This window comes from Salmo trutta, chromosome 17 (genome assembly GCF_901001165.1).
Source record: "Salmo trutta chromosome 17, fSalTru1.1, whole genome shotgun sequence".
NCBI lineage: Eukaryota > Metazoa > Chordata > Actinopteri > Salmoniformes > Salmonidae > Salmo > Salmo trutta.
Window position 1 is genome coordinate 10,563,522 of NC_042973.1, and position 11,392 is coordinate 10,574,913.

The 11,392-nt window shown below is 41.2% G+C and overlaps 1 protein-coding gene across 2 annotated transcripts; it reads left to right on the plus strand.

Moving 5' to 3' along the window:
* Positions 1-3,847: 3,847 nt before the first annotated feature.
* On the plus strand, positions 3,848-11,392 carry armh1 (armadillo like helical domain containing 1). Of its 2 annotated transcripts, XM_029695603.1 has the most exons (12): positions 3,848-3,937; positions 4,165-4,384; positions 4,746-4,814; positions 4,910-5,076; positions 6,001-6,197; positions 6,478-6,562; positions 6,767-6,883; positions 7,184-7,256; positions 7,734-7,863; positions 8,552-8,629; positions 11,041-11,122; positions 11,294-11,392. In XM_029695603.1, exons 2-12 carry the CDS (start codon positions 4,179-4,181, stop codon positions 11,320-11,322), a joined length of 1,233 nt encoding a protein of 410 aa, XP_029551463.1. In that variant the 5' UTR covers positions 3,848-3,937; positions 4,165-4,178; the 3' UTR covers positions 11,323-11,392. The 2 variants fall into 2 exon arrangements, with proteins under 2 accessions (XP_029551463.1, XP_029551464.1); XM_029695604.1 differs by lacking the exons at positions 11,041-11,122; positions 11,294-11,392 and having other exon boundaries at positions 8,528-8,623.

Consider the following 11,392-nt stretch of genomic DNA (forward strand, 5'->3'; position numbering starts at 1 on the left):
GTCAGGTGAAGAGCCTCCCTGCCACCTCCTGGAGCTGCGTCAGACTCCAGTCGAACACCATCTTGTGGATGCATTGGGCAGAGGACGCAGTGATGTTGATTTGCCTTGTGTACAAAGATACCTGGGGAAGAAGGAGACACAAGATACATGGATTCTCTGCCACGACACAGCTTTGACGAAGAAAGGGTGGATGTAATAGCAGGCTAACTAGGCTAACGTTTGTAAAGTAGAGCAGGTTGGTCTCACCTTACATTAGGAAGTTGGTGAAATGAGGGCGGCAGTTGAGTCTAACGTCTAGGTTGAAGTTAATGAAGTTCTCCTCCTTTGAGACGTTTAAGATGGAGGCCTCTGGATCGAGAGTGACGATCAGCTTGTGAACACAGATGTTTTCCACAGGGCTGTTTGCGACCCAACCCACACGATGATGTCAAAGTCACAGTCGCGTCCACTTTCTTCCAATCTAACAGAACTATTCATTGTAAACCGGTGGAGGCTGCTTAGGGGAGGATGGCTCATAATAGTGGCCGGAATGGAATGAATGGAATGGTATCAACCATGGTTTTAATGTGTTTGATTCCACTCCATTCACTCCATTCCAGCCATTATTACGAGCCGTCCTCCCCTCAGCACCCTCCACTGTTGCAAACTGAGCACCTCCTTGAGCATGTACTGTAACAGTCGTCTATATTAGCATCCCAAAGTGAGCCATGGACCAAACATTTCTGCTGCTTCAATTTTCATTAAGTGCATTTCAATGATACTGTGTCTGGTCTTTAGGTCTTTGTGGATGAGTCTTTGTGGTCATTGGTCAGTCTTACCTCTCTCACAGACCACACCAGCATCCTCAGCCTGTTGGCAGACAGTGACCCCCCCCCCCCCCCAGGGTTTGAAGAGACAGTGGGACAGGTCTTGCCCTGCCCCATCACAGCTTAGAGCCTGTGTCCAGATTACAAACAGGTCATGGGTCAATAAAAACAAACAGTGAATGTGTGATATTCTGTACCTATGCAAAGATACACATGGGGCTAGTTTCCCAGACACAGTTCAAGCCTCCATTGAATCAAAACTGCGATGAGAAGTTATACAGATCCAACCTAACTTGTCCGTATATTCCAGCCACCACGGCAGTGAGAGCACCAGGGTAGTTGAGATGGCGACACACCACCTGTGCCTCAATAATGTCCCAGTTGTCGTCACACACGGTCCCCCACTGTCCATTATAGTAGACCTCCACACAGCCCTCAGAGGACAGCTTACCCCCCACCAGCCTCATGGCCCCATTCTGTAACCCTGAATGGAGGCATTAGAGTACAGTCAGTAAGTCAGTCAGTTAGTCAAATAGCGAGAAATAGAAATTGTGTCTTTTTGTAGGCACTAACTCCGCCATGGTTGTTCTATGAGATAATCTTCATCAGTTGACGTCACTTTTTGTGATTTGTTAAGCATTTATGTAATTTAAAAAAGGCTTCATAATTCATCAAGGTCATGTTAAGTGACTGATATTATCTCATAGAACAAAACGTATAAGATCTGCGAAGTCTGTGTTAACCTCAGACCTTATTTTCAGCATTTATCCCCAAACCCTATTCTTTCCCCATTCATTTTCCCCAAAGGAATGGCTGAACGAACCAGAGGTAACTCATTTCCGTTTTTTAGGACTGCAAGCTGGCGAGCTCTATAGTCCCCCAAAGGCAGTGATAAATCAGTCACCCAGTACAAGATAACCAACTAAACAGTCCTTCAGGATCGCATGATCTTGGCCAAAAGGGTACAGATCACAAAAGGTTACAAATAACAACAAAATGATCAATAAGTTAAAAGGATAATAATAAACAAGCATCCAACATTGTCTACTCTAAAATTAGGTTATGCTTTTTTATACTATTTAAGGCTGGTTTGTCAGACACTGATTTAATCTAGTTCTGGATGAACAAACAAACATACAGCGGAAACTTTTTTATTTGATATATAATGTAAGCTAAAAAAGTATATTTTGTGTGCACTAGGTCATCACGCACTGATTTTTATCTGCAACAAGTCCATTTGGTGGAAATACCACTGGTGGGAAAATGCACATATTTTTCAATTGGGTGGAAACCTAGCTACTGACAGCTACTCAATTAGCCCATGCAGGTACATGAGATTGGTAAATTAGACTAGTTAGTCTAGACAACTATCTAAATGTGTAGTATTCATGGCCAAATTACTGACTGGGCACGCAGGGCACATGCCACAGAGGCCCTGACCCTCAAGAGGGCCCCCATTGATTTTGATAGTCACTCTCACTCAGATATCATATTAACATGGCACAAGTTAACTGCAGGAAATTAGCTTATAAAACTGAAAACATTTCTCCCCACCTCATCGCAAAATATGTAGAACTGCAGGAAATTAGCTGTAAAACTACAACAAAAAAACAGTTCTTTAAAGCAAACGTATTTGTTTATATTTTGTTAATAAAATATGTTTTCTGCTAGCAGATCCCTCTGTATAGTTTTTAATTCTGGTGCTGAGTTAATTTGAGTTAATGTGTAGCAGATAATTGTAGAGTTAATAGACTATGTCTGCACCATCGAGAGCATCCTGACGGGTTGAATCCCTGCCTGGTATTGCAACTGCTCGGCCTCCGACCACAAGGCACTACAGAGGTTAGTGGGTACAGCCCAGTACATCACCGTGGCCAAGCTTCCTGCCATCCAGGACCTCTATACCAGGCGATGTCAGAGGAAGGCCCTAAAAATTGTCAAAGACTCCAGCCACCCTAGTCATAGCAGTACCGGAGCGCCAAGCCTAGTTCCAAGAGGCTCCTAAATAGCTTCTAACCCCAAGCCATAAGACTCCTGAACAGCTAATCAAATGGCTACCCAGACTATTTGCATTGCTGTTCTCCAAATAGCATTTTAGAATAGTTTTATTGTGTAGAAATGCAGTAAATGAGCTTAAATTTAAGATTCCTTGAATATAATTATAAATACAGTTTAAACGGGTTTTAAACCAATTTTCTATATAGATAGCCTCTAAAATATATGTAAACAGACCATAAATGTCTACATTTTTGTTTTCTGTGGAAAGCTGTGAGTGTTATAATACAATATCAGTACTTGTTGCATTTACAATTTATCTTAGTCCTATCACATATCATGGCTCCCAAGTGGCGCAGCGGTCTAAGGCACTGCATCTGAGTGCTAGAGGTGTCACTACAGTACCTGGTTTGATTCCAGGCTGTATCACAACCAGACGTGATTGGGAGTCCTTAGGGCGGCGCAGAATTGGCCCAGTATCGGCCGGGTTTGGCCGGTGTTGGCTGTCATTGTAAATAAGAATTTGATCTTAACTGACTTGCCTAGTTAAATAAAGGTTAAAATAAAAACAAATAAACATCAGCTGGTTTCAGTCAGTGTATGGTCATGGCTAGAAAGCATACAGATTTTGTCAAATTAATGCCAAAAGTTAGTATTTTAGCTAACCCTTTTACCAACCTTAATCTCATTTTCCTAACCTGCTATGTTAGTTATTCTAACCTACTAAGTAACCTTTCCTAACCTTTTACAAAAAGTCAAATCTGACAAAAACTGTATACCATCTAGTTAAAACCTCAGCGGCTGTGGAATGAATGCATTGTTGTCAATTAATTATAAAAATGCATGGAATCATTTGTCTAAAACTGGCTGGCTACCTAGCTAACAAACATACAGTGCAGATAATATTCAAATTCATTGTTTTACAGGACATCTTCTGACAGTACTAGCAAACCATAGTTGACCAACTCCCTTCCCAAAAAGGCTGACTTTTTCTAGTTCTAAGGTGCACTGTACCAGGAGGCAACGCTGCTAAGCAACGGTACACACAGGGTGCCAACACACAACTTGAGCCAGCTGGGATTTCCAGCTAATGCATGTCGTTTTGGCTTGATATTTTGGCAGTATACTAACAGCAGGTAATCTATTATTTTCAACAAGGCAATTCACTTTTCAATGTAGACGTACTTATGTGCGACTCACTCGATAACATGGCTTGCTAGTTAGGCATTTGATTCAAACTTCTAAAAGCAGGCTTTTAGCTAGCTACTGTAAGGTATTGTTAAAAGGCTAGTTAGGTCATCCAGCTAACTAGCTAGCTACTTTTTCCACATTAAAGCTCTGCTTTGCCCTCTCTGTTTGACAGTGTCAAAAGCAGTAATGTCCACAAGCAAGGAACAAGCAGCTATCAGTAAAGTTATGAGTTTCCTTCAAGAGTGGGATCATGGCAACAAGACGGTGCGCAGCCGCATACTGACGGGTTTTCTGACTCAAAACACTGGAAAGACTTGCCCTGAGTTAGAACTGGAATTCGCACAGGTTGCCAGTCTCTTTCTGGCTCGGCTCACCGCCTGGATGAGGCTGACGTATCCTTGCATAATGCATTTGATGTGGTTAGATAACCAGTCCAGTGCTATTTATTTATTTATTTAATTTTATTTTATTTCACCTTTATTTAACCAGGTAGGCAGGTTGAGAACAAGTTCTCATTTACAATTGCGACCTGGCCAAGATAAAGCAAAGCAGTTCGACACATACAACAACACAGAGTTACACATGGAGTAAAACAAACAAACAAACAAACATACAGTCAATAATACAGTAGAAAAATAAGTCTATATACAATGGTGTCATTCATGTCAACATACAAAGGCAGCATGTTTGGAGAAGGGGATGCAAAACAAATGTGGTGTATTTTGGCATTTTCATTTACTCAGGCTCATTCAGCTACATGTTCGGAACATGCTTAGGTCTTCAACTGAAAGCAGTTGGTGTGTTCCTCTCTGCAGCTAGCAAGTGAGTGGAAAAACATTGTCTGAATATGTAGAGCTAACACATTAATCTCTTGCACCATAAGGCTTAGTCACATACCCTTTATCTTTCTTCCACAGTCATCGTTATCTCATAGAGTTCCTGGAGGTTGGAGGGGTCCTAACCCTCCTGGAGATCTTAGGTCAGAAACAGACCAAGGAGGAGGACAAGGCAGAGGCCATTCGGCTGCTTCAGATAGTCTCAAACGCTGGACGCAAGTACAAAGAGCTAATCTGCGAAAGCTATGGTAAACAACTCACCAAACTATCTCTATGATACATACTGTGTTTTTAGTATGCAGTTGGATTTCTAAATTGTTACAGTTCAAATTGAAATGATCTATGTAGAGAGAAATTATTCGCTGTTATTGCTCCAAAATGTGTTGAGTTTTTCAGTCTATGATTAAAGACTGATTGGCTAATAATAATTCATTTCATTTGTAAAGCGCTTTTCTCAGACTTAAGGCGCTAAAAAATACAAACGAATAATAATAAAAACAATCCAAAACACAGAACTTAGAACATAGACAATCAAAGCTATATATAGGTGTCGCCAGATCCGGAGGACATGAGAATGGAATTAGCAGAGGTCCTTGAAGCGTTTCTGAACAGCACGATCTTGAGCTGTGCCTTAATAACCTTTTACTGCATTGGGCTAAAACAAATCTACTTTGAAACCAAAGTATACACCTCACACACATGGTTATGGGCAACAACAAAGCAATAAGAGTTGAAATGTATACAATTTTGAGTTTGCACCCCAATATTACACTTTATATACATCACAGAAGACTGAAATATAACAAAACTGTTTGACATAGAAACACCAGATTTTCGGCGGTTAAAAAAAAATCATGTTTATTAATGATGACATTTTGAAGAATTTTAATAACATTCCACCCATGAGGCCAGTAGTCATTTGACTGCAGGAAAGGGCTATAGGAGGACAGAGATTCTGCAGCCCTAATAGTTTCTGGAAGTGCGTTCAACAGCCATGGAGCCGCGCAACTGAAAGCCCTGTCACGCCTAGTTTTTAGTCAGCTGCGGGGCTGCTGAAGGGAGAAGGACCTAGAGGATCGAAGGGTGTGTGTTGTTGATTGGTTAATGTTGTTTGATTGGTTCTCAGACCATATCACTGTGTCCACTGTTTCCTCTCTCCACGTGGCTTGCAGGTGTGAGAGCCATTGCAGAGTGCCTGGCCAAGTCCAAGACAGAGGGGACCCAAGAGACAGCACGGGCCCTGCTGGAGTCCCTGGCCCATGGAAACCCCAAATACCAGAACCAGGTGTACAGAGGTCTGATCGCCCTGCTGACCTGTACCTCGCCCAAGGCCCAGCAACTGGTCTTGCAGACCCTCCGCATAGTACAAGTATAACAACACACATACACACAGGCAGTCACACACACTTGCTGACACACAGGCATGCATTCAAGTGCACTTACACACACACACACACACACACACACACACACACACACACACACACACACACACACACACACACACACACACACACATGGGCTCAACTACCATGGGACATAACAGCTGAAAATCCAGCTGTGTGTGACCTTGTCATACACACCTGACTGCTGTGGCTTGAGTGTATTTATGAAGGTAAATGACTGGATATAATTCTGACCCCTAACAGGACATAGTGAAGGAAGCCCACCCCAGCATCGTGGGACCTCTGTTGAATTTGTTGAGGTCCCTGCATTTGGAGGTGCAATATGAGGGTAAGTAATAGCTAGGTGTGCGTGTCAACTCTCAGCTATCCAGACAGCCTGTTCTACATGTATTTCAAATACAGATCTCTTCTATTGACATCTTCAACATCCACTTGTACTTCACGCTGTAGTATCTGATTCCTATAGTATGCAGTATTATTTTATAATCTCTTTTGTAATTATTGTGTTGTCTATCTCCCCCCTCTCTCCCAGCTATCGAGCTGATCACAGATCTCAGGCAGTATGAGGTCAGACCGGCGCTGCTCACAGGTCTCGTAGCGCTGCTCAAACCGGCTATGGAGGGAGTGCAGACATACAAGATCCTGGAAGGTCTCACATCTTCTCCTTATTGGTTCCCCAGTAAATGAGAGGCAAAGTCATTGTGCATCTAGTCATTGCGTAGTTCTCATTGCAACCCACTAAGAGCAACCCCATAGGACATTTCTTGCTACAGTTCTAACAGCCCATTTATTTCACACACAAGATGTGATATTGCATACGTCTTTTAACATAGTCATCATGCCTGAAGCAATGTAGATCCCCTTTCAGCAGAGTTCTAGGTAATGATTATTTTTTTGTCTCAATAAAACACTTGAACTGTTATTGATGTGTTGATGTCCATTCCATCAGACCCAGAAATGACCAAGATGACTGAATCCCTGCCAGTGTTTGTCCAACAAGCTGCGGCAGCCAAAGCTTTAAGGTGAAGTCAGAACCCTCATAATGGCTATCCCTTAGAAATGTCATTCTGACATGGTCTGTGAATTTGCCACAAACTGTCTGAAATTGAAAACTGAAGTTAAATGCTGTATATTAGTAGAATCAGCGGCTAATCTGATTTATTTGTCACTCACTTGTTAACTTAGAAGCGATTTGCTTGTTATTTTATATTGCCACTCAGCCCATATTTAGTACTTTAAATGTAGTGACATACAGATCAGTACAATTAGTACATTCCAGGCTGTATCACAACCGGCCGTGATTGGAAGTCCCATAGGGCGGCGCACAATTGGCCCAGCATCGGCAGAGTTTGGCCGGTGTAGGCCGTCATTGTAAATAAGAATTTGTTCTTACCTGACTTGCCTGGTTAAAATGTAAAAAAAATAGAAATGTGTATTAGCCTGTAACAGTAACGTTCATCCTATACCAGTGCTGACCGTTTTGACTGTACGTGCTGAAGGTTGCTTGCTCAGGGGAGTCAGGAGCTGTCACGGGAACTGCTTCCTCTCAGAGTGGTGCACCACTTGATGTATGCTATGGGAAACCAGGAGCACGCTGACGCCCAGAGACAAGCCAGCCTGGCGCTGGAGGTAAATCTAATCAAATAGGTACACACCAGAGTTGGGGAATTGAAGGCAGTCAATTCAGGAAGTGATTTGAATAAAAAATGGAACAACTTTTGAAATAAATATATTCTACTTTTCAGTTTATTAAGAAGTCATTGAAAAAAAGTAGCTTTTTTCAATATTGAATTGGAATTTCAGTTTACTTCCTGAATTGACCCCAACCCTGGTACACACACGCACACACACACACACACACACACACACACACACAGTAGAAAATAAATGCATTAATCTAGAATGCATTTGCACATCTATCACAGTTGTGATAGTTTTAATTTTGTAGATTCCAAAGACAACAAAATCACACACAGACCCTGTCTCTCTCTCTCTCACACAGGCATTCTGTATACTACCCTGTATATCAGTACTGAGTAGATACTACCCTGTATATCAGTACAGAGTAAATACTACCCTGTATATCAGTACAGAGTAGATACTACCCTGTATATCAGTACAGAGTAGATACTACCCTGTATATCAGTACTGCGTAGATACTACCCTGTATATCAGTACAGAGTAAATACTACCCTGTATATCAGTACAGAGTAGATACTACCCTATATATCAGTACAATGTAAATACAACCCTGTATATCGGTACAGTGTAGAATATAATCACTCAAGCCAAGTCTTATCTCTGCCTTTGTCTTTAGCATTTTGTCCGTACATACCCAGTGGTGGAGGAGCATGTACGCAGAACCATGGGTACCAATCTGTTTGCAGCCTTCATGGTGAGCTGAAATCTATTTTGTATGTAAGAGTATGCATCTACACTGAACCAAAATATAAACACAACATGCTACAATTTCAAAGATTTTACTGAGTTACAGTTCATATACCATTCAATTGAAATAAATTCATTAGGCCCTAATCTATAGATTTCACATGAGTGGGAATACAGATATGCATCTTTATTTTACTAGGAAAGTCAGTTAAGAACAAATTCTTATTTTCAATGATGGCCTAGGAACAGTGGGTTAACTGCCTGTTCAGGGGCAGAAGGACAGATTTGTACCTTGTCAGCTCAGGGATTTGAACTTGCAACCTTTTGGTTACTAGTCCAACGCTCTAACCACTAGGCTACCCTGCCCTACCTTAAAAAAAAGGTAGGGGCGTGAATCAGAAAACCAGTCAGTATCTGGTGTGACCACCATTTGCTTCATGCAGCGCAACACATCTACTTCACATAGAGTTCATCAGGGTGTTGATTGTGACCTGTGGAATGTTGTCCCACTCCTCTTCAATGGCTGTGCAAAGTTGCTTGATATTGGCGTTAACACTGGAACGCGCTGTCGTACACGTCGATCCAGAGCATTCCAAACATACTCAATGACTGATGATTGGCTGAGAGAAATTGATGTAAAAAATGTTGTGGGGGCTGTTTTGTTAGAATTCAGTGCGGCTTTTGACATTATCGATCATAGTCTGTTGCTGGAAAAAAACGTTTCATGTGTAATGGCTTTATTGTGGATAAAGAGTTACCTGTCTAACAGAACACAGAGGGTGTTCTTTAATGGAAGCCTCTCCAACAAAATCCAGGTAGAACCAGAAATTCCCCAGGGCAGCTGTATAGGCCCATCCGTGAATAGCATTCTTTTCCAGCATGCCATTGGCCATTGAACAAGTATTTTCCCACTGAATTTGTTTACGACGTCGAACTGCAGTCAAGTCAAGACCCTGGTGAGGACGACGAGCACGCAAATGAGCTTCCCTGAGACGGTTTCTGACAGTTTGTGCAGAAATTCTTCGGTTGTGTAAACCCACAGTTTCATCAGCTGTCCGGGTGGCTGGTCTCAGACGATCTCGCAGGTAAAGAAGCCAGATGTGGAAGTCCAGGGCTGGTGTGGTTACACATGGTTTACATTTAATTGGTTGTCAACTAACGGGAATTCAACATGAAATCAACAAAAAATGTCACGATGTCATTGGATTAAGGTTAGAAGTTTGGTGAAAAAAAGACTAAATGCTCGTATGTTGATGACTTTTTGCAAATCCAATCAGTTTCCCACATTGATCCAATGTCATCACTTCGATTTTTGGGGGGTTTAAATTATGTGGAAATAATGCTGATTCAACCAGTTTTGCCCAGTGGGTGCACACCTGACACACAGCAGACATCCATTCTGTTGAAAATTATGCCTCTGTCTCGAACAGACCTGTCATAAGTGAATGCTTCCATACTGACACGACTCACGTGATCCACAGCAGAGGGAGGGCTGTGACATGCTGGTCTGGACAGAAGGTCGTTGTAAATGCAGTGTTCGCGCAGAGTTGTCCTTATTTCTGCTGAGTTTTGATTGATTCTCTCAAATGTTTTTTCTTTCCTGGGGGGTTAAGATTAGGACTCATGTTTTTTGGATTTGAAAATCCAACAGTTGTATTGAAAGGGGGTGGCACTCTGGGGCTGTGTGTGGTCGCCCATGTTGGTTTGAGGGAGAAAGACACAGAGGAGAACCAATCAGTAAAAAAGCACATCCCATGCATTATCGACGCATTGTGCCGAGTCTCGACAACATAAAAATAGCCTTTCTAGACTCAGAAGTCAGGAGTTCTTTGAGTTAGGTGTTAGCCAGACTAAATGGCACTGGCTAGAGTGGCCAACTGGTCTGAGCAATGATGTGTATAAACCCTGGACTGCTGATGCTATGTATTTGCTATTGAGAGGCTTTGAAACCACGGGTCAGCCATATTGGCACTCCCCAGTAGGCACAGTCATCCATAGGAATGAATGGAATTCTATAGTATTTCAATGAAATGTTTCAAGGACAAAATTACATGTATTTAAGTATTGTTGTTGTAGTGGGAACAGTAACATTATTAATTCAAAAAAATAATACTTTAAGATTTTTTTTATAGATGTTTATTCTTCTTCTTTTTTTTACGTTTATCTCACATAATATAATTTAGAGGTATGCACTAAGGTATCTGTAATAGAAATGTGGCAAAAAACGAATGTAGACATTAAGAAATCAATTTATATAGCTTTCAAAATATTTTTTTTACAACAGTGCCAAGATGGTGGCAGGGTGTATATATGTATATACATCATTGGGTCCGAGTCTTCACTTTTTTTGAGATTACAATGCATTCAAATTACTTTTATTTAAAAAAAATGTTTTGTTTGTTTCTCTACAATTTTTAGCACAAACCTGAGACTCTCTACATGAAGATGGATGAAGTTCAAGCAGATATCCTGCTATCAAATAAAGTCAACATTTCAGAAGGTAATTGTATGAGACTTTCTCTTCAGTTTTGTAATATTTGTGTAAGTAAACTTGTATCCCTAAGCCTCACATCATTAATAATAATAATAGTTTATTTAGCTTTTATATTACTGTAACTTTCCATTACAAAATAGAATTTCAAATTAATATCTTTCATCTTTTTATTTACAGTTCTGGAGCACCAGAGCTCAGAAGACTGAACCAGACAAAGTACAGGCATGCCATTTTGTATAATAATAGTTTACACTTTATTTTCATGTTACAGTAAAA